The sequence below is a fragment of the Aristolochia californica genome, unplaced genomic scaffold (genome assembly GCF_029961685.1).
Source record: "Aristolochia californica isolate CCGP_79_NKW_82.1479 unplaced genomic scaffold, dmAriCali1.0.hap1 SCAF_10, whole genome shotgun sequence".
In the NCBI taxonomy this organism is placed as follows: domain Eukaryota; kingdom Viridiplantae; phylum Streptophyta; class Magnoliopsida; order Piperales; family Aristolochiaceae; genus Aristolochia; species Aristolochia californica.
Window position 1 is genome coordinate 28,149,686 of NW_027181771.1, and position 23,847 is coordinate 28,173,532.

Sequence of the window (23,847 nt, forward strand, 5' to 3'; positions counted from 1 at the left end):
GGTTCATCTAGAACATGTTATTCTTGATTGAAAAGCCAAGCTAGAGTTAGAATCTAGTAGAAATCTCTTGGGAAAATTGGCATTATGCAAAATCATGTATTGAGGTACAAGTGGCCAAAGAGAACTAAAATCACTTTGGCAAATTTCCAACTATTAGAGCTTAATAGTGGAATTTTCTCAAGCAATTGTTCTTGAGTGGTAACTAGCACTAGGGGTACGTCGATAAAAAAAATCTATTTATTCTTGCGGTGTGTGCATGTTGTTCTTTACTTTGAATTGCCTTTACATGATTTTTTAATCACAAACACTAGTCATTTTTAATTTGAATATCTCAATTCACCCTCCTCTTGAGAAGCCACTTGGGCCAACAATTGGTATCATAACAAGCCAATAACTTAATTGAATTCAAAATCCCTTGGACTTTGGTAAAAGATAAATGACATTTCAAGATAAATTATTTTTTCCCAAAGGATAATTTACCAACTGTCCACCTTTCTTCAATGGAACAAATTATGGATATTGGAAGGTAAAAATGGAGTTCTTCCATGGATTGGGACATTTGGCATGTAACCAAAAATAGCCCTTTTGAGCCCCTCAAAAGCTCAAAAATGGCATCTCGGTTGCAAAAGAATTTAGCGAGCTTACTAGGGAAGACAATGAATTGTTATGTGCCTTAGGACCAAATGAATTCAATAGGGTCTCCACATGTAAGACCGCTAAAGAAATTTAGGAAAAACTTGAGATGAAGAAACCACTAAAGTTAAAGACTCTAGAATTAGTTTATTGATAGCCCAATATGATGAGTTCAAAATAAAAACTGGGTGAGTCAATTATTGAGATAAACTCAAGGTTCAACCATATAATCAATGAGGTGAATATCTTAGGAGAAGAGATTTTCTTGTATAGGGAAAATGATAAACTTCTCATCGCACTTCCAAGTTCATATGACATGAGGAAGACAGCCATTTAAAAAATGCTAATTTTAAAACTATAAGCTTAGAAGAGCAACTATGAATCTTTCTCACATATGAGATGGAACCAAAAGATGTAGCATTGCTCTTAAGGCCAAAACATGTGTTGAAAGTAATTCCAGTGGAGAGAGCTTAGATAAAGTAAGTTTCATCACTAGACATCTTCAAAAAATGTATAGGAAGAAGAGAAAATTCAAAAAAGGTCAACTTAGACTCAAAATGACAAATTTCAAAAGAAAATTGATGTTTGTTTTGAGTGTGGTAAACCAGGACATAGAAGAAACAAATGTACTAAATTAGAAGAAAGAACCTCATCCTCAAGCAAAGATTCAAAGAACATAAAGAAAAATGTTTTGATCTCAGTTTGGGATGCAATGGAGGAAGAACGTAGCCACTCAGAAGAAGAAGAAAGTGTTGTTAGACTCAAGGTTTTGAAGACATTGATAACGAGTTGGTTTTTGTACAATCCATTTCTTCCTGGCCATTAATTGAACTGATCTCAACAATCAATCCAAATTTAGGTTGAAGAGAATTAATAGATTCTTTGACAAAATGTCTATGCTTTGATAATTATGGACTTTGACTTTAACCATTTGTTTACTGCAATTAGGTTCCTTCAATAAAGATCATTGATTTTAACCATCGGTTGACCATTAGTCAATTGGGATTAGATTCTTTCAATCTTGATCGTTAATCAATATTGATGATTTGAATAATTGATCGAGGTTCTAATTTCATAGAATAAATTTCTTGCCTACAAAGGGTATTTAAAATTTTATAAAAAGTACAAAAGAAGTTAACTTTTGTATATGTGGGCCATAATGACTTGGAAAAAGGTAATATGGTGCATCTCAGGTAGGGATGGCATCGAGCTGAGTTGAGCCGAGCCGAGCCCGAATTTGCCTATGTTCAAGTCAAGTTTGATTTAAATATTTCGAACTCGAGCTTGAGCCGAGCCCAGTCTCGAGCCTAAAATTGTTATCAAGCTCGAGCCCAATAATTTTAACTTAGTTTGAGTTCGAGCTCGAGCCGAGTTCGAGCTTCTACCTATATTTAAAACTTTGCATAAAATACATGTCAAATAAATTATATATAAAATTATCTATATACTCTACATAAAATTATTCATAAAAACTACATAATTATGCATAAATTTTATTCAAAAAAATAATTTATTTTGTTGGAAGATAGGCCCAAGCCCACACAACTAAGGAAGGTCCACATATCTAAGAGTATTATAAAATGGGCCACATCACCAAGGAAGGCCCACAAGATGGGCCCAAGCACATAAGTAGGACCCACCATGATTACCACGAGCTGGCATCCTTATCACATAAGTTGGAAGATCAAGAAGAACTCACGAAGGTATCTTTATCTTATGGTCACATCGAAGAAGAGTTTTAGTTTGAGTTTTGTTGTCTTTTATCTATATTGAGTTATTTAATTATGTTAGGACTTATCTTTAAGTGTTAGAGTTTGAGTATAATTGGGACAAAGGTAGTTTTATTGTAATTGGATTCTACTACCTTCCTTTATTATAAATAGAGGTTCGTGTACTCTGATTATGAGAAGTTAATGAAGTCAATGAAGTATTTTTCTTTTTCATAAATTCAACACATTTGTAAAAAAGGAGCAATTTTGCATTTCCTCTCTCTCTCTCTCTGACAATTATTGACATTCAAAATTCTCAGGTCCATTATTCAACTAAAAAAAAAGATTATTCATCTGGGTTTAATAAGGTACAAAATATTTTCACGGAAGATAAGCATATGATATAACAAATAAAAAAGCACAAATATGTATGTTTTTGCTTAGGAGATCCCGTAAGAATACGAACTAGTAGTATTTACCAGATTAAATTGGTCAATATTTGACGAATCCTTAGCACATCACCAACAATCTAAGACAAAAAGTTGAAGAAAAATCAACATATGAAAAATTAAATAGTTAACTTATGCATGTCATAATTTAGAAGAGAAAAAAAAATAGATTTGATATCAAAATATTTTTTGAATCAGTATCTATTAGACTATGTTATTATTGCTACTTAAAACCCTAGATGGGTTTCTCCAAGCTCCTCTCCCGCCAAAATGGAGGAGATGACACAGGACCAGGCAGGGGTGTCGGCCCGACTCAGAGCCTCAGACAAAACAGCCTGAGATAACCGAAGACAGCAACACAATCGAGATCAATAAAAGACGACAACATAGCCACACACAAAAAAAAGTATGTGCTTTATCGATGAAAAACATGAAGGGGCAGATTTTAGGCCTCAAACAGTTGCGCTAAATGAGTTAGAAAAAGCAATAACGAAATGAAAAAAGAAAATTTCCTGTTCAAAAGGGCATACAAGAGAAGCATTGAAAGAGGAAAAATGGACGCAATTGAAAAATATCTAAAACCGATAGAGCTCAATTGAAGGATGAAGTTGATGACAAAGAAAATTAAAAAGCGGAACAAAAACCAACCCAAAGAATCTGAAAAAAAAAAAGAGTCGTAAGGTGTTAAATCGGAGAGGGAAGAAAATTATTGGGGACGTCAGTCACGATCATCAATTTTCGGCGACACAAGTCGGTGACCGGTGATCAGAAACTGGAGAAAAGAAAAGAAAGAAGCATGGGATTAGGTTACTTGAAAAGCTGAAAGAGAGCAAAGGAGTAGAAGGTGCTATCCATCTCAATTTTCATCTTTGTATTGTGTTCCCTTGGCGCTATAGGGAAGACGGGAAGACTAAGAACTTACCTAATGGAGCAGATTGAAGTCGACTTCCTTCTCCATTTTTTAGCTCAATCTCCACTGTCGAATCTGGAATCTTGACATTCCCTATACCCCCCCGGTTCTGAATTCCGAAAAATGAAAACCCTTGCTCGGGCCCTCGTTAAGTTAACGAGCCAGCCTCCGAGTTTTTGAACCGAACCATAATTCGGTCGAGCTTGGCTCGTTAACTCAAACGAGCTTTATTATGATCTCAAACTCGATTCAAGATCCAGATAAATCGATTCAAACCACGTTGGAACCGAACCGAGCTCGAGCCGCTTGCGAACCAGCTCGGTTCAATGCCACCCCTAATCTCAGGAAAGATTTCATACAACATGTACAAGTAAATGATCAATTTATTGATATTTGATGAAATGTTCATAATTGGTTGAAAAATCTAAACTTTTGGACATCATACCTCATTGTGCCAAACCATTGAAAATTTTGGATTTAGCTAAATAGCAATTATCCCATCTTTTGAAATCCATAGAAATCCGTATAGTTTTATAATTTTATGAATTTGCAATCTTTATTCAAGTATCAAATTGTAAGTATAATTTACACACCAAAAGCACACAAATCATCGGCCGCCTGAAAGTAGGGATTCGACCACGGACGTAGTTTGACTAAATCCATAATCCGTGGAAGAATTATAGCAGCTTGTTAAGCTGTCGTAATGTTCACTCTTCTCTAAAATGTTCCAACCCACTAACTCTGTTAAAGGGGCATCCCCATCCAAAATCTGAAGAATTTCTCTCATTCTAGGCCGAACCTCTGCCACCGGATGCGAGCAAAGCAGGCCAAGCTTCAGTACCAGCTCCATTTCATCTTTGATATAATCACCCCCGAGTTTGGGATCGCCCGATTCTAGGATTGATCCTCTTTTCCAACAGCTGAAAACCCATTCCGTCAAAACCAACTCTTCCCCTGATACGGTAGACGCGTGTACGGGCCTCTTTCCAGCGGCGACCTCGAGCATGAAAACCCCAAAAGCGAAGACATCTGAACTGGTGGTAACTTTGCTTGTTTGTATGAGCTCCGGCGCCATGTACCCAATCGTTCCCACGATGTGGGTAGTTCTGGGACCCGCTCCGTGGTCGTATAACCTTGCCAAGCCGAAGTCGCCTAACTTCCCGTTCAGGTTTTTGTCAAGCAGAACATTGCTGGCTTTGACGTCTCTGTGGAGGACTATCTGCTCCCATTCCTCATGTAGGTAGAGAAGACCTGAAGCTACTCCTTTTAATATATTGAATCTTTGATTCCAATTCAGAGTAGACTTGTCGTCGAAGAGGTATTTGTCAAGACTGCCATTGGGCAAGTAATCGTAGACTAAGAGAAGCTCTCCTTTACGCCGGCAGTATCCGAGCAGTTGTACCAAATTGCGGTGGCGCATCCGACCTAGGCTCACGATCTCGGCTACGAACTCTTTCATCCCCTGTTTTGAATCATGAGAAACTTTCTTCACTGCAACTTCAATCTTGGACGAGGGTAGTATACCTCTATAAACCCGACCAAAGCCTCCTATTCCTAAAAGCTCATTTTCTCTGAATCCCTTGGTAGCAGTGAACAAGTCCTTGTACCTGAACCTATGGGGTCCGTACTCGCGTTCCCAATCTTCCACCACTTCACTGTATTTGATCTTCCTTCTCACAATAAACATAGCTGCAGAGACGGCGGCTAACGTGAGAAATCCAGTAATGATGGGCAACCCAATCGTCAAAACCTTGGTTTTCGGTTTGGGTGTCATCCGAGGAAGTGCAGGGAGGGAAGAAAGATCCAGTGCTTGAGCTTGGCCGTTCATCTTGTAGCTCCATCCGAGTATGTAGTGACAATCTACAAGCTGACTTGTAGCCGAAGAGAAGCCGACATACATGTGGTCTAAGAACACCGACGCGAGGTCGACAGCTGCAGAGAGAAGCGGGCGCTGGGGTTTGGGTACTTTAACTGGAGCCACTGTGACGGTGAGCAGCATATCCACTCCATTATATTCTATCCAAGTCTGCACGGGGCTTCCACTACTGAGGCTGAAGTTGTTCCAGAGACCGTCAGCAAAATAAGCAGCAGGAGCTGAGCTGATAGAGACCAATCCATTGATATCGATTCCGATATGGTTTGCGTCGACATCTCTGTACCCGATGTCTATGCCGGTATCATGCTCGACTGCAAAGATGTGATTGGTTGGATCCCCACTGTTACTCGAATTGAAGACGCCAAAAAACTGCGCAGGGAAGCTTCCGGGAAACTGAAATGACGGAGAAATGACGAAGACAAGTCCATGGCCGTGGAAATTGGGATTTTCAGGGACGATGGCAGAAACGAATGTGGTGGAGAAAGAGAGAGTAGAGTTACTGGTGGACGAGTTCTTGAAATGTAAAGGAGCCTTGTAGAAGGCGCGGCCTTTCTGCGTGTCGGTATAGTTAGTGAGACGGAGGAGGCCGTTGTGGGTGACGGTGGCCAGGTCTCCGAGGATCAAGTCGGCGTTCGTGAATCCATTGTAAGCGAAGTCTGTGGTATCAGAATGTACAGACCTGAAGAGGATAATGGTTAGTAAGATTTTGATGAACATGACCGAGAAAAGTCCGTACTCCGACATGGCCGTGGCATAATGGGGTTGAGACGTTTGTAAGACGTGGTGTGGTTTTATTTAAAGAAAGAATCAGGCAGTGTTCGAAAAAAAAAAAAAACTTTTGAGAGAAAAAGTGGATGAAGAGACGAGAAAGATAAAAGATAAGGAAAAGACGCAAGATAAAGAGAGAGGACCCACGTTTGCTGGCCTTCTTGTTAAATATACCCGTCAAGCACCCCACGACTGACAGGTTCATAATCACGACTCCGTATGCGTAACTAGACAAGTTATAAAAAAATGCGATAGGCACATTTACCCGACAGTCGGGGTCACATGGCTTTTTCTGTAGCTGGCTGTGGACTGCCAGGTGGGGCAGTTGCTCCATTTCGATTTTTTATTCATTAAATTATAGCTATGTTTTGTCTCCCCTAGATTATTCCATACAAGTGGCCAAGTATTCCAGTCGACATAGGCATTACCCTACTTAGACCGCAGTCATCATATCATTCTCGGAACTACGGCGGCTGATGATACTCCTTTTCTCCTTAGGATCTTCGATTTTTGACTGCTGCCGAATTTATCTATCTTACTTTTTTTCAAGATTTGTTGTTTCCAAGATTTTTTCTCCGATTGGACACAACCCTCTCTACCGCCAAATCTTTCTTTTCTCTGACCGTAACCCTCTTTCTCTAGTTTAAATGATCAATCTTTACTCCCATATTCTTATGTGTTTTTTAGTTCTAGTTCTTCTCGTTTCTTTTACTTATTTTTTACTTTCGGTGACGGTTGTAATTGAATTAGTTTTTCTAAATTAAATAAATTGCCAACATCATCGACTTTTATGCTGATTAGATTAAAAATGAGACGACTAAAAGAAAACTTTTGTTGAAAATTTGCCTAACACCATAGACTTTCATGCCCAGTTTGGATGATTGTGCAACGGTACCTATTAAAGCAATTTTTTTTATTCTTCTAGCGGCTACAATGCTATTTGAAAAGTAATTTCAAAGATTAACTTCATCGTGTAAGTATAACTCTTTGATTTATTTGTTTGAACCAATTGTTTATATATTATATATTTACTATATTTCTTAACTATGTCATGATATTTGATTATTTTTTAAACAAATAGCTGTCAATAATCTTGCCGTATAAGGTTGAATCAATACATTGAAGTGAACATACTTACTATTTTAACTATCAAGAGCAACAAATATCATTGACTTACCATGAGAGTAAGGGAGATTTTCAATAAGGTCAAGTTATATGTCTTTCTACATTGATTTTCAGCAAAGTAAATGTTGTAGCAGCCGTGCCAAAGTTGAAGTCACAAAGTACTTTTTTTTCGTATATTGTACGTCAACACCTAATTAATCTTCAATATCATGTTTCATATATTAAAAAAAAAATGTGATCTTTTAACTTCATGTACATATCAGGAAATACTCTCTTAGCTTGAACTCAACAACCCTATGTGACTTGGTCAAAATAGCTAAAATTATAGTTTTGTCCACCTTTATGCAATCTTCAAATTACAACAAAGAGTTCTTTAATTCATACTAGGGATACTTGGATTAGCAACAACTTTCTCAACCAGATTCTAGACTTCTACCGGTCCATGTGTTGCGTTATGTGTGCTATTAAAGTACAAATTTGTTGTTTTTTCTATACGATCTTACAATCATAACCAAGTAATTTAATCAACTATTTTTAGTGAAGTGAGGTATATGCTCCAGCAAATGAAACAATAGTGTAGTCCATACTATGTACATGAAATTATTAACCCACCCATGCGCTTTGTTATCCTATGTTGAACGGGTATTCCAAAGCAAATATTTTCTTCTTGTAATTGGAGAGAATTTATAAGAATTGAGAAGAATCAATATTATTGGTCTCTAGTGTTGAATGACTTACACCATAGTAAACATTTAATTATCGTAAATAGACAACAATTAGAAAAATTGAGAAAAGTTAACATTTGTGGGCTTGTGATCATTCATCAATCATCATCTTGACTATCTTAAATGTCATTCTACTACTTACTTTGTGCAAAGAAAGTTAGTTTTTCTTCAAGAATGTGAGTTATTTGCCTTATTTGGGTTAATGGTTCTTCGCTAAACTTTGGTAATACTCAATTAAGGTCCACAAGAACCCTCTCAACTATTTGATGATTCTGGACAACGGTCAATCAACTATCACTTGCGAGTTCTACAAATCACCAGCTATACCCGTGTTGTCAAAAAGTGCATTTGAATGGTTTGAGGAGCAATTTATGTTCCCTCAATGCCTCCAATTGACAAGTGTTTATACATGTTGCTATGTTGCTTCTAAGTGTTATTGTCAACCAAGATGTTACCAAATATTAGTATTAAAAAGAATCCTAAAAAAGGTATATAAACCTTGTCATAAGGCCTTGGAAGGTGGCTGCCATATTCATTTATACAAATAGCATAACCAATAAGTTATGATGATCTTTAGTAATTACTATGTGTTGTGGTGTCTGACCATGGACCGAGTAACCCTACGATGGGAGAAGTTTTCCCGAATTTTTAAGCCTGGTTCTGGTTTCCGACTTTTCTCTGGACGACCTATGGTGACCGATGAGGATGAATATGGAGTGGGAGCGTGAGGGGGAAGAGAAATCGAGATTGGAGAAGGAGATTAAGACTCGTCGAAGGGAGTCTTCACCTTGGGTTCCGAGGGAACGCCGACCCTAGTTCCTTTGGGAGAACGCAGATCCCGTGAATGTTTCTTCTTCCCTTCATTCTAACTCAACAACCTCATAAACAAGGGCTCGAGTTCAAGTGTTGAGAATTATTACAAAACTGCCCTTAGGCCTTAACATTACTAATTTAAAGAATATAAACTCCTAATGCATGCCACTTCTCTACTGAGTCACTGAGTCGACTTGTCCTCTTCGCCTCTAGGCTACTCGTTCCGCTATCGAGTCCACAATACTATGACTCTGAAATGTTGCATTTTGGGCATCAGGACCTCAAATTCATCTGGGAAAAAAAAACAAAGAAAAACAGTAGTCCTCTTCTCTGACAGTTACCTAACTTTATATGCTTACAAGGATAGTTCAACAACTAAAATAAATAGATCAATTTGAACCACCACCTTCAAAGATATGATGAAGAAAAAACTGGAGGCATCATAGACTTTTGAAAGTAACGTCTTCTTATCTCAAATGTAATTCATGACCCTAACCGAAGTAAAGGCTCTGAGTATGTTTCGATTAACACCTCTCATATGTTTCACAATTTGACTGTGTATTGTACTAAGTCAAGAAATTGGAGAATTCGGTTCCTGACCAAGTATCCGAAGCTCCTTGATTTTGAAACTCCCGCAGCATAGGGCCTGAGTTTTATCCCACTGAGTCCAAATCTAAAATATTCAATATATAAACACAGGAAAGAAAACTAGATTACAACATAGAAGCATTGAACAATCATTGGCCATCCGATAGCAGTGATTCCGTTGCTGAAGATGTGTGACCAAACACATTATCTGCGGAAGAATTATAGTAGATTGTGGAGCGCTCGTCTACTTCACTGCTCTCTAAACCTCTCGAAGCCACTAACTCGGTTATAGGGGCTCGCCCTTCCAAAATCTGAATTATTTGTCTCATCCGAGGGCGATACCCTGCCGCCGCATACGAGCAAACCAGGCCAAGTTTGAGCACCAGCTCCATTTCATCCATGACATAGTCTCTCCCCAATTTGGGATCACTTGCTTCCAGAATTGATCCCCTCTTCCAACAGTTGAAAACCCAGTCCCTCAAAACCAACTCCTCCCCTGAACATGACGTGCCTGGATACTGGACGGGCCTCCTTCCAGTGGCGACTTCAAGCATGAAAACGCCAAAAGCGAAGACATCTGTGCTCGTGGTAGCTTTGCTTGTTCGGGTGAGCTCCGGCGCCAGGTATCCAATCGTTCCCACGACGTGGGTAGTTTTCGGAGCCGCTCCATGGTCGTATAACCTTGCCAAACCAAAATCACCTAACTTCCCATTTAGATCACTATCAAGAAGAACGTTGCTGGCTTTCACGTCTCTGTGCAGGACGATCTGCTCCCATTCTTCATGCAGGTAGAGAAGTCCTGCAGCTACTCCTTTTACAATTGTCAATCTCTGGTTCCAATTCAATGTAAACTTGTCATCGAACAGGAATTTGTCTAAACTGCTATTGGGCATATATTCGTAGACCAGGAGGAGCTCTCCTTTACGCCGGCAATACCCAAGGAGTCCTACCAAGTTGCGGTGACGCATCCGGCCCAGGCTCACGATCTCGGAAATGAATTCTTTCATACCCTGTTTTGAATCATGAGAAACTTTCTTCACGGCGACTTCAATCTTGGATGAGAGCAGTCTGCCTCTATAAACCCGACCAAAGCCTCCTATTCCTAAGAGCTCCTTGTCTTTGAATCCCTTGGTAGCCCTGAACAAGTCCTTGTACCTGAACCTGTGGGGTCCGTACTCCCGTTCCCAGTCTTCCAGTACTTCGCTATATTTGATTTTCCTTCTTACAGAAATAATAGCAGCAGAGACGGCAGCTAACGTGATAAATCCTGCAATTAAGGGTAACCCAATGATCAAAATCCTTGGTTTCGGTTTGGGAGTTACTCGAGGTAGTGCGGGCAGGGAAGAGATATCAAGTGCTCGAGCTTGGCCGTTCATGTTAAAGCTCCATCCGAGTATGTAATGAGAAGCTCGAAGCTGACCAGTAGATGAGGAGAAGCCGACATACATGGGGTCTAAGAGAACAGACGCAAGATCGACAGCAGCAGAGAGAAGCGGGCGCTGGGGTCTGGGCACTTTAATGGGAGCTACTGTCACAGTGAGCTGCTTAAATACTCCATTGTACTCTATCCAAGTCTGTATAGGGTGTCCGCTACTCAGACTAAAGTTGTTCCAGCGACCGTCAGCAAAATATGCAGCGGGAGCTGACTTGATAGAAACCAGCCCGTTGATGTCGATTCCTACGTGGTTATTATCAATATCTTTGAACTCCGTGGACTGAGCGGTATCTTGCTCGACCGCAAAGATGTGATTAGTGGAATTTCCATTGTTATTCGGATTGAAAAGGCCTAGAAGCTGCGCAGGGAGGCCTCCAGGAAGCTCAGACGAGGGCGAAATGACAAAGGCAAGTCCATGGCCGTTGAAATTGGGAACTTCAGGGACGATTGCAGAAACGAAAGTAGTGGAGAAAGAGAAAGTGGTGTTACTGTAGGAATTCTTGAAATGTAATGGAGCCGTGTAGAAGGCGCGGCCCTTCTGCGTAGGAGTACTGTTAGTTAGGCGAAGGAGACCGTCGTGGGTAACGATGGCGATGTCACCGAGAATCAAGTTGGAGTCACTGAATCCATTGTAGGCGAAATCTGTTCGTTGGGGTTCTACAGCTCGGAGGAGGATAATCACTAGGAGGATCTCGAGGAACATTGCAGAGAGAATCAGTACTTGGGAGTCTGAGAGTAGAAACACCAAGATGCCGTTTTGTAAGAATATGGTTAAAGTAATTTAATCTGTTTCATTTAAGCTCCGCTGCCCGAATCATCTTTCGATATTATTATTAATGCGTCGTGAATCTAGAGGGCCCGCTCGGCCTCGCCGTCTCCTGCAAGGTACCCATGAGAAGAACAGTTTGACGGACACCAGAGACGAGGAAGAAACCAGGGCCGGCGCTCTGCATTGACCTGAGTAATTAATTCGGTTGCGGAGAGGTAGGGAAATCTGCCCTTATTATTAAAGCCTTGGGTGATAGATCAAGATATCTTATCTATTAGGGTAATATTATTTCTTCTGGCACCATAGTCTCATTTGATTTGAAAGAATGGCAGGTGATAGAAAAGTCAGGCGTCTTCCTTTTTAAATTTTCTACTGCCACCATTATTTTACGTCTTCGGTGCACCTGGATCTAATATGAAAGAATTAAGTAGGCGGCGAGTCTTTTTCCAGTAACTTTTAAATATAACATTAATTTTCAATTCGGATAAGTTGATTTATGGGGTCTTACACCTAGCAAATTCTATTAAATATGATCGAAATGATCATTATTAAGTAAAAATATTATTGAACGAGGAAAGAATCCTCTCCTTTTACTTGGTCCACTTGTAGGTTAATTTTTATGGGGGTTAGATATGTCAGATTGTATTATAATAATGGGGCTGGTCCTCTCTAGTCATGTGGGAGGATAAATGAGACCCACTTACATAAAGAGCTATCTTTACATTTACATATGATTTAGAGGGAACAACCCAATTACATAGAACACAGTCCAAAAATCTAAATCCATTTTTAACAAGAAAAGGGTTTACTACTGAAAGTGGAGATGGAAGAGAAATGGTTGAGAAACTCTGTTATCTGTCGAGGCATCAACCACTCACCAGCTCATCCCATTCCCCACTCTCTTTCTCCGATCTCTCCCAAGGTGCCCCCTTCCCTCCCCTCTCATTCTCATTTTTTTTTTTTTTTTTTTGGGAAACTCGTAAAATATGCATTGCTAAACAAAAACTTCCATATTCTGCCTGTACATGCGCCATTTTGGGAGTCCAGATTGAGAGCAAAGTTTGATAGCAAGTCTTCTTGTTCATTTATATTCCCTGAAAATGTGTTTGCCTTCCCGGTCTTCATATAGAGAGAGGTTCCCAATTATGTCTCAGATGGTCATACTTGCTAGTCATTGCAGCTCCTAATCACCTTAGTTTGCCTACCCACTCTTTAAATAAAGGACTTTGCTCTGCTTATCACCCCATCAGTAATTGTGTCTCAAATAGCAAAACGTCTCTCGCTCTTTCTCTTGGCTCTCTTCCTTTGATTTCAATCAATCCATGCTTCTTTCGCTCGCTTTGGTTGTTCATTGTCTGAGTTTCTTGTATTCGTTTTTGTTAGAATATTTGTTTGTATCGACCGGGTCAGTCCTTGTATAAAGATCTGTGAGGTTCGAACCCTCGGCGATTTTAATTTTTTTTCGCTCCCTCCCGCACCCTCTCTCTCGGTCTCTTTGTTCTCGAATTGTTTCATGCTCTCTCCCACAACCCCTCTCTCGTCTCCCAGCGCCCCTCGTTCTCTCTGCTCCCTCTCTCTTCTCCACCGTCTCTCTCCGGTCTCCGTCTCTTTGCATACGGGTAACTCTTTTGCAGAGGTGCTCTCCTAGGTGTCACTCTAATTCATCTCCACAAGCAGATTCCTATTCACGGATGGTCTTGAATATATTTGTTGGCCTCTTTGTTTAAGAGAATCACCTTTTACAATCAAAAGTATTTGTGGATGACCTTACTTCTTTTGATTGCTTTCCAGAGTGCTTGGGCCTCTGCTTGCTGAAATTTGTACATTTTAGCAGGGCATATAAAGTTGTAGATGAGGGTCTCCTTTTGGTTTTCAAAATGAGTGCAGGTTTTTCAAGAAAAAAGTGTTGGCTTGTGAAAACTAGGGTATGTCCATGGAAACCATGGGCCAAATTAATATATGTAAACCATGATGAGAAGCTGACTGAATTATCTTTTTAGGTGGATAGATCTGTTTCTCACAAATTGCTGCCTAAATTTGTATACATTGTAAATAGTGATCACTCATACAAGGAATTACCATGTTATGGTTTTAATAACATTATATACATAGGTTATGCCACATTTTATGTACATGTCATACCCAATTTTATGTAAAATGTATGCATAATTTTATATACAATTTATGTGATATATATTTTTTAAAAAGTTTTAAATATATGTTGAAGCTCGAGCTCGGCTCGAACTCGATTAAAATTATTGGGCTCGAGCTCGATAACAATTTTTGGCTCGAGGCTGGGATCGGTTCGAGCTCGAGTTCGAAATATTTAAATCAAACTCGGCTCAAACATAGGCAAGTCATGCTCAGCTCGACTTGATGCCACCCCTACAATTTGGGTATCTCTAGTTAAGATCTGTTTGTCATGTTCCTTCATCGCCTGGTCTAGTTTAGTTATCTACTCCTCAAATGTTTTTGCTTGAGTCATCATTAGCCAAGCACCTCTAAATTCTCCAACAATTTTCTTCTCTCAAACAATTTTCATCCTCTAAAATATTTCCCCCCAAAAGATCTCCAGGGGGGGTCGTTTGTCCCGTGTTTTTTTTTCCTGCCTTATCTTCTTTCTTTCAATTGATTAGGTACAAATGCAAAGGGGAGAGAGACATGAGGCAAAACTTCATTTTCTTCGTATGAGAGTGTGACACATTTCAACTTACCCATTTAAAATAGTGTCACCTCTCCCTTTTAGGTGGAACTACCTACGACCCCATGTATGATCCATATGTTACCTTCTTTGCTTGGATGGAGTTTTGTGTGACACCTTGTTTGTTTATGTGACACTTAATAGCCATCTTACTTAATTTAATTTTGGTGGTGTCCTCAATACAATCCATTTCTTCCTGACCATCAGTTGGACAAATTTCAACAATCGATCCAAATTTAGGCTAAAGATAATTGAAACTCTTTTTCAATCTATACTTTGACAATTAAGACCTTTGATTTTAACCATCTATTTACTAGAATTAGGTTCCTTCAATACAAATCTTTGATTTTAACTATCGTTGACAATTAGTCAATTGGAATCAGATTCCTTCAATCTTGATGTTAATCAATATCGATTATTTGAATCATTGATGGAGGTTCTAATTTTAACGAATAAATTTCTTGCCTACAAAGTGTATTTTAAGAATTATAAAAAAGTATGAAAGAAGTTAAACTTTTTGTATTTGTGGGTCTATCATAACTTGGAAAAAGGTAATGAGGTGCATCTCACGAAAGATTTCATACAACACGTATAGGTAGACAATCAATTTATTGATATTTGATTAAATGTTCATAATTGATTGAAAAAGGGTCATTAGTTCTTCATATCTCACTAAACTTTTGAAATTTTTGGACATCATACCTCAATAGTGCCAAACCTTTGAAATTTTTGGATTTAGCTAAATAGAAATAACCCCATCTTTTGAAATCCATAGAAATCTGTATAGTTTTATAATATTATGAATTTACAAACTTTATTCAAGTATCAAATAGTAAGTATATAATTTACACACCAAAGGCATAACAAATCATTGGCCGCCTAAAAGTAGGGACTCGACCACTGATGTAGTTTGACTAAATCCATGATCCATGGAAGAATTATAGCAACTTAAGCTAAACAACACAAACACAAGTGGCTGCATTTAATTTAGTCTAGCATTCTTCTCAAGATCTAATAATTCCTGATCCAGCAAATCATCAAATCTCGATTGCTTCATAGGTTAGAGATCAAACAATTACGGATTTGACGTCTAACCTAGCAGTAGATTGCAATGAGTAATAAACTAGTAGGTCTCCTAGTGATTAAATGAGACAATCATGAAAGAAAATTATAGAAGAACATCAAATACTCAAAACATAAATTGAACGATGAAAACAAATCAGATCTCACAGTTGTATTGATAATGAGGCTTCAATTTCCTTTGACCAAGTCTAAAAGTTTAACCACGCAAGGCTATGAAGAAATCTGAAGGAAAAAAAACTAGAGAAAAGAGAGAAAAATCTGGAGAAGAGAAAATGAGGTCAGGGGTGCCGAACTCCTTTTCTCTTTTTTATTCCCCTTCTTTCTCTCGGTTAAGGGTTTTTCTTTTTGTGCATTAGGTCTGGGTCATAGTGCACGGGCCGCGACTTCAAGCTAGGTTTCGACCTGGATTTAGCCAGTATTGCTCAAAAATGAAAACATAAAAGTTGTAGAATTTTTTCTTATAATTCCCATCAGAGCTCAAATGAGAGAGTTATGCCTAGATTACGTAGCAATGTCGAAATTGTCTAGAATCGCCCAATTAACTTCATTTTTGCACTTAACGCTTCCATTTGCATCCTAAATTAAAATATAAGAATAATGAGTATATTTAGGCACCAAATAATTATAAAAGCCTAAGCATTAAGGGATAAAAATATGACATTTTGCATTCTCATCACCCCAATAGCCTCTTCAATTGGCATATGTTGGGCATACCTAGCAATCATACTAGTCCACATCTTGGGTTTTTTGGAAGATGTTGGAGTGTACTGGTCACTAAGCTCAAGAGCCTCATGGGACTGACTTGCTTGATTGAGAATAGCCACCCTACAAGCATCGTTTTTAGTCTTTGGAACCAGTCCATGTTCAGTAAATTGCCCAACATTGTTTACTAAAATACCATGAGCATAAGCATTAAACAGACACAGGTAAGTGACCTCATCTAGTCCAACGACATGATTTTTTGTTTTACCATACATTTCTAGTGAATCTCTGCATAACCCATGTGCTGCAAAACCAGCAGCTTCCTCTATGGATCCATTAATATCCAAACCAAAAACTAAGGCTGTCAAAGACAAAAAAAATAAATCTGGAGCATCTACTCAATTACCGCCAAAGAGTTATCTAGCAATTCACATTTTGCATATAAATTCACAAAGGTAGTTCCTAGATTAACAGTCAGTTCCAACCTATTCCTTGTTATGTAGAATTTAATCCATTTGTTTGTCTCAAGAGCTCAAAGAATGGCACCTGTAGAGAGAACACATATTATATTTGTTGCTGTCCCTGTGCAGCAAGAATCAGAAACATCTAGCACAGGACTATATGTATTGCCCACAACAACAGATAATTTTGCTTCATAAGTCCTGCATTTGAGCTTTGCACCTCTGGCCACTACTGCTTCTAAACTCAGGACTGTAATAACAACAACCCCATCAAGCTTAACACCTTCCACTGGGCACAAGCCTCCTTGCCCGTTCTGAGCATACCCTGAAATCATACTAATCCAAATCCCCACCTTTCTTTCCAGCATTTCATCATACAGCTACACGGCCTCGTCCATTTTCCCTATCTTCCCGAAATATTACAAGAAAATTATAGGGCATTTTCTAATTCCACTGCCTATTGAAGCAACTTGGGCCAAATAATATGCAAAATAGTATGCAACATGAAGCAACACTATCTCTTCAAGCTTAGGCGAGTAACTTTTTGGTTTCTCAGCCCAACGGAACACCCTCAACGCAATTCGAGAGTGTTTTCTTAAAAAATTGAGGGACTTGAGAATGAGCCAGACAAAATTCGGAGAATGTCCTCTAAAAAACTTACCCCAAAAATTGTTTAATTCGGTTTCCCGTTGGAATGCCGAGACTTAGAGTGAAAGTGAGAGATTGACCTATTCCCGACGGCGACCAGTAGCTATATGGGGCTTCTCCACTCATAGAAGCTTAGAGAGGTTAGGTCAAAATTTTTCCGAGATAGAGGTTGCTCGGAATTTTTCCCTCTCCTATTTGGGGAGACGTTTTGCTTGGTGTGAGAAGGAGTTTTTTTATGTTGAACCCAAATCAGCCATAACTGACGAGGTTTTTCCTGAATACCCCTCCGATTTTGGATCTCCGGGGTCCCCAATTTCTGATTGCCCTGCTCCAGACATCGGCTTTGGAATTTCCTCCTCGAAATTTTGAGGCCGAACGACCTTCCTCTCTGTGGCCTTAGCAACATGCCTCTCGATTGCAGCCCATTCCTCAGACATTTTAATGGAAGACTCATGCATTCCATCATGTAATACTAAAACCTTTGTGTGCAAATTCTGATGCATCTTAAATACTGTGGTGCTCAATTCCTGAAGAATGGCAAGTATTTCCTCTCGGGTTGAAGAATCGATCATTATGTTACCACTCTGATACCAGTTGTTACGGTCTCTGATCTCACACGATGATTCGTAGGGAAGAAGAAGAGAAGACAATAATCAAGCCGAAGGGAAGCTTGAAAACCCTAGGTTTGTTAAAGATAACGCACACCCCTGAGCTCGCTGAGGAGAACTCAAAACCCTTGTTACTCTAAATCAATACTTACCCTTTCTCATTTCTTTCACCCCTTAAAGTAAATTTCATGCTAAAAAGGTTCAAGATAAAATATTACAATAATGCCCCTACGACATATTAACTCTTCAACTAAAATAAAAATAAAGTCAAGTAAATAGAAAGAAAAAAAATTAACTTAATACTAAATAACTCAGCCACTATGCCTCTGCATGACTCAACCTGCTATTGAGGTCATAACATAGAATGAGAACCAAGTTTACTTTTCGTAGGAGATGTGAGATGTACAAAACACGCACACCCAAAGACCTTTATGGGAAAAGAAAATGGATCTTGTTAGAAGGTAGGATCAAACCCACCATGCTCAAACGAGCTGGCATGATGAGTCACCACACGAGGTGGCATGATGAGTCATCACATGAGGTGGAAGATTTGGCAATCTTCCTTGATTAATGTAATTGATTGATTCCTTTGATTGATGTAATTTGGTTAATCATGATTGAAGTAATTAGGGATCCTAATTGATTATGAAGTTTACCTAAATAGGTAATGAAAATAGTATAAATAGGGGTCTTGGTTGAAGGCTTCAATCAAGCTCCCCTCTTCTCAAATTTGTGGAAGAATCTCTCTCCTAGGCTAAGTCTCTCTTCTCCCTTTTCTCTCCTCTCCTCTCTACTCGATCTCTCTCTCTCTTTTTTCTCTTTTATTCTCTTCTCTCTCCCCTCTCTTCTCCCTCTCTCTATAAATAGGGGTCTTGGTTGAAGGCTTCAATCAAGCTCTCCTCTTCTCAAATTCGTGGAAGAATCTCTCTCCTAGCCTAAAGTCTCTCTTCTCCCTTTTCTCTTCTCTCCTCTCTACCCGATCTCTCTCTCTCTTTTCTTTTTTATTCTCTTCTCTCTCCCCTCTCTTCTCCCTCTCTCATATTGCTCGAGGTTTCAAGCATGGGGTCCTAAATCCAACATGGTATCAGAATATTGAATTTAGGATCCCCTCGTCAAAAGGATGCTCTAAGAAGTTATGATCAAAACTACTCTTAGAAGGCTCCTTGTGAAGCAAGATTGAAACTTGTTGAGATAAGTTTGTTTTTCAGTCTAGTTATTATGACTTCATTCTCTTGGTTTTATTACCTATATAATATGGTTCAGAGATGATTTTATTATTGTCTTCATCATATGAAAGTATTGAGATATACGCATCTCGGATTAGAAGAAGTTTACCAACGCTGTTTTTGTCGGTTTGTAAGTTCTTGGCTGAAAATCGGTTTATGTTGAGATTTTTTGCATGAAGAGTTATTATTACTGGGAACAATATTTTTATAATGAAGAACAATGTTCTTGAGCCTATTATGAGTTATTTTTTACCCATTGGATTTCAGAAATCTAATTATTTAGCTTCAATGCAGAGTTTCTCCATTAACAGAGTTGTTTGAAGTGTTGGAACTCTACTCGGTTTTGTGACTTTTTTGTGGAGAATTGATTTTGAGGTCTCGGTGCTCATATGAGTATTAAAAAAATATGCTCATCTCTCAGGCCAAGGTTCATCAGTTTTGAATAAAAATAAAATAAAGGGAAAGCTGAATGAAGAAGGATGTTTTTTGTGCAAAGTGTTGTGTAGAGTTTTTAAAAATGGGGAGGCCAGACCTTGTTTGATTCAAAGCCACGATTTGGCTGCTTGTTCTTGAAATATCAAGAAAGGAATATTGTGTTTTTCATAAAAGGATGCAAGCATAAAATAATTAATGAAGTGGTCATTGGAAAGTCTAGTTGGTGCCAATCTATTTGAAGAAAGATAGTTGTTGATTTTTTTTTTTTTTTTTGAGATCTCACATTTGTTTAATTTTCAATAAATCATATCTTGCCTAACTCATGAGAGATTCAATCTAGACTGGTTTATTCTAATCTGGAGTCAAATATATTTTTGGAATATTGGAAATATCTAACTCGGAATGCCACCTCACCTTACTTGATTTCATGCTTGTTGATTATTTTTTCTATAATCTAAAAGGAAGACTAGAGAATTAATTATAGAAATTTTTTGCCAGAAAGTTTACTTGCCTAAAAGGTTTGATAATCTCGGGTTGTACTCCCATATACCCGAGCTAGTCTTGGCTTCACTTGATTCTATGTTGTGGTCCTGGGTTAAGTACCTATGTCTTCCGCTCCTAACAGGCCAATCTTTTGGGTAGGATTGGCTAGGTGCTTAACATTTGGTATCAGAGCAGGTGATACATCGCGAGTTCGATTCCCATCAGGCACGGGTGATCCAGTGCCCGGATGCAGTTCCGTAAGGGAGTATGGGATCCTGACCCGGACCTCGTCTCTATGTGATGCTGCCGTGGTCGTCGGCTCGTGATGGTGGGTGTATTGTTGCGATCCTGGGTTAAGTACCTATGTTTTCTGCTCCTAACAGGCTGGTCTTTTGGGTAGTATTGGCTTGGTGCTTAACATTCTATAAGCCGGTTACTTAAGCTACTTCACATTTGAGTACACTAATACCTGAATTGCCTCTTATGGATGAAGAATATATGGGTAATAGGAATGATATTCTCAAGATTACTTCCATACCCTTGCGATGGATATCAAATTACTTGAGCTGGTCCACATCGGTTCGATGGTTCCTTATTACAAGGGACCTACTTGGTCACCTAACCAAACTTGGGCCACCCATTGATGAAGAAGATGTTGCTTATTCTAAGTGGTTAAAAAATAACACTTTGGTAATTAGTTGGCTCATCAACAACATGGAAGAACTTGTCTCCAACAATGTTGTTCTTCTCGACACCACCAAGCAAATTTGAGAGACATGTGCTAAGTTTACTCTAGCTCCGACAACTTACAAATGCCATATGATATTCTCCAAAGTATTCATGAATATTTGGCTCGATTTAGAGGACTCTTCAAGAATGGAAGCTAGCTTAGCCTAATTCCATTGATGTCTCTATCCAAGACAAGCAGAAGGAAGCCTTAGCCACTGCCAATTAACTAGAAAATATTAAGCCATATCTCGAGGTTGCTAAAAGTCAACTCCTTGGACACTCTACCATTCTCACCTTTGATGATGTATGTGCCACATTACTTTGCATTCTAGACTCTTCTTCCCCTTTTCCCACTAATGTATCATTTGCTATGTACTTCGAGAATAGGGGAACATCAACCGACTGTGACTAAGGCCGTGGAAGAAATTATAGAGGAGGACAAGGAAGAGGTGGCAGGAATGGTTCCTCTAGAACAGAAGGCAAGGAATGCACCCACTATGGGAAATATGACCACATTATCGATCAGTGTTGGAAAATGCATGGCACGTCGGAATGGGTTAAGTCTAATCAAGCCTCAATAAGAGGTAAAAAAGAGGATAAGTCTACCCCCACCAACAGAAAAGAAAAACCTTAGTGATGATAAGTATGACTTATTCCAAAAAATGAAAACTCTGATGGTCTCTCCTCCAAGTTCCTTCTTAACTACTGCTGCCACCATCGCTTCAGGTATGCTCTCTACCACTTCCTCTTCATCATGGATAATTGACTCAGGGGCCTTCAAGCATCTCATAGGTAACAAAAATCTACTCTTCTTTGTCTCTCTTTGTCTTTCGAATAAATTTGTCACCATAGCTGATGTCTCCCAAACTAAAGTTCTTAGTAAAGGATCCACCTCTGTTACTCCATCGCTTCCGCTCACAGATATTCTTTTTGTTCCACACTTTCCCTTGAATCTTTTATCTTTTAATGAACTTACACAATATTTCAATAGCTCCATTACCTTCTCACCCACTTCCTGTGTGCTCAGTATCTTACAACGTGTTGAATTTATGATCCCTTTTTCATAATTCCGAGCAAGAGAAAGAAGAAAGAAAAAGAAGAAAAGGAAAGAAGAGCTCTCGGGCAGAGAGAAGAAAAAAGAAAAAGAAAAAAGAGAGTGTTATGAACGTGGGCCAAGTCAGGCAGAGACTCCATGACTGAGTCAATTACTCTGATTGAGTTAGTTATGTAGTCATTTAGTTTATTTTTTGGTTAAATGCCATGGAGGGGCAAAATTATAATTTTCTATTGAACCGTGTGGACATGAGTCCTATTTATAGGACACCTGGAATGAAAAGGGACAAGTCTAATTTCACCAAAAAATATAGGATCGGCGTTCTCCTCAACGAACCCTAGGAACGGCGTTCTCCGAAAATGAACCCAAGGATCGGTGTTCTCCTCAATGAACCCATGGTTTCAAGCTCCCCTTCGAGCTTGATTTGCTTCTCCTCCTTGTTCTTCCCCGCGAATCGCATTGTGGGATCGAGGACCATAACAATTTGGTATCAGAGTTGAAACAATGAGTGATTCATGGAGCGTTGATGAAATATGCACAACAATCCGTCAAGTAATTCGGGAGAGGAAGGTCACCACAGTATGCGCAGAAATCCATCAAGTAATTTGGGAGAGTGTTATGGACTCCATAGCATCACGAGTTATCAACAGGCATAGGAATTAAATTATGTCAATTTACTTTTAATGTAATTCCATTTGGTTTGGTTTGGTTTGGTTTAGATGTAATATGGCATGAACCAATTGACCCATGGGTCTAATTTGTATTTCCGTCCTCAACCTTATTTATAGGGACGTCAAGGTGAAGGAAAGTAAGTATTGAGAAAATTAGAATTAAACAGGTCGATTCTCCCTCAGAGGTCTAGGTCGGATTCTGCCTCTGAGGTTCAGGTCGAGCTTCCTTCAAAGCTCAATCATTCCATTCCGAATTCCACCATTCCACGTTCTAGAAACAAGTATCCTCTTCCAGTGTCAAGATTCAATATGGAGGGAAGAGAGGAAAGAAGGGTGACTCGATCCATGGCTCGGGAAGATCCCAACATCCTGGTATCAGACAGGTCCACCCTTGGGAATTCCTCTTCCCCTGAGGATTTGCAGCAATTAGTTGAGGACAATCGTCAAAGGACAGACGTTCAGGCTCAATCCCTAGAAGAAGTGAGTGAGACCACATCTGACCTACGTGAGGCAATCAAATCCATGGACGCAGCAATCCAAGCCATCCTCCGACGACAAGACGACAGTGGTCTACAAGCACCGCCGCCGGTAGCCTACTCTCCACCGGCCGACCACCATCACTACCAACCACCACCACCTCCTCCACCACCATCACTGCGCCATAACAATCCCCATCTGGGGCCTGCAGCACAGGGACCAAATACGGTTCCCAGGTATTTCAAACTAGATTTTCCTACATATGATGGGTCTAACAACCCCTTAATTTGGTTAACCAAGTGTGACCAATTCTTTTATCATAAAAAAAAACCGGCGGATGAGAAGGTTTATTTGGCCGCATACCACATGCTCGATGAAACGCTCCTATGGTACCACCAATTCCGAAATGAGCAATTGGTTCAGGATTGGGCAACCTTTAGACAATAATGCTTGATGAGATTTGGTCTTCTAACTAGTAGCAATGCATTGGGAGAATTAATCAATTATAAACAGAATGGATCACTAGAGGTGTACCAAAAGTCCTTCTAGGAACGTTTGGACCGTGCTAGTGAGTTTGTCAGTCACTCCCAGTATGTTCATATCTTTACTACTGGTTTGACAGAAGCTCTGCGGCTAGAAGTTGAATTACATGGTTCTACTAATTTGGATCACACTATGAATTTAGCCAGGTCAATTGAGCATAAGCAGAGAGTTCTGAAGGATTCACTGGTCAGAAAACCAGCTTGGCCAGTAAGGCAGACTGCCACTA

At 39.4% G+C, this 23,847-nt stretch overlaps 2 protein-coding genes across 2 annotated transcripts; both read right to left on the reverse strand.

The window, feature by feature from the left end:
• Positions 1–4,297: 4,297 nt before the first annotated feature.
• Positions 4,298–6,294, reverse strand: LOC137941850 (L-type lectin-domain containing receptor kinase SIT2-like). Its single transcript, XM_068787452.1, has one exon. The coding sequence runs from the start codon at positions 6,292–6,294 to the stop codon at positions 4,309–4,311; it is 1,986 nt and encodes a 661-aa protein (XP_068643553.1). The 3' UTR covers positions 4,298–4,308.
• Positions 6,295–9,745: 3,451 nt separating this feature from the next.
• On the reverse strand, positions 9,746–11,759 carry LOC137943036 (L-type lectin-domain containing receptor kinase IV.1-like). The gene has a single exon (XM_068788733.1). It carries the CDS (start codon positions 11,732–11,734, stop codon positions 9,746–9,748), a length of 1,989 nt encoding a protein of 662 aa, XP_068644834.1. The 5' UTR covers positions 11,735–11,759.
• Positions 11,760–23,847: the final 12,088 nt, after the last annotated feature.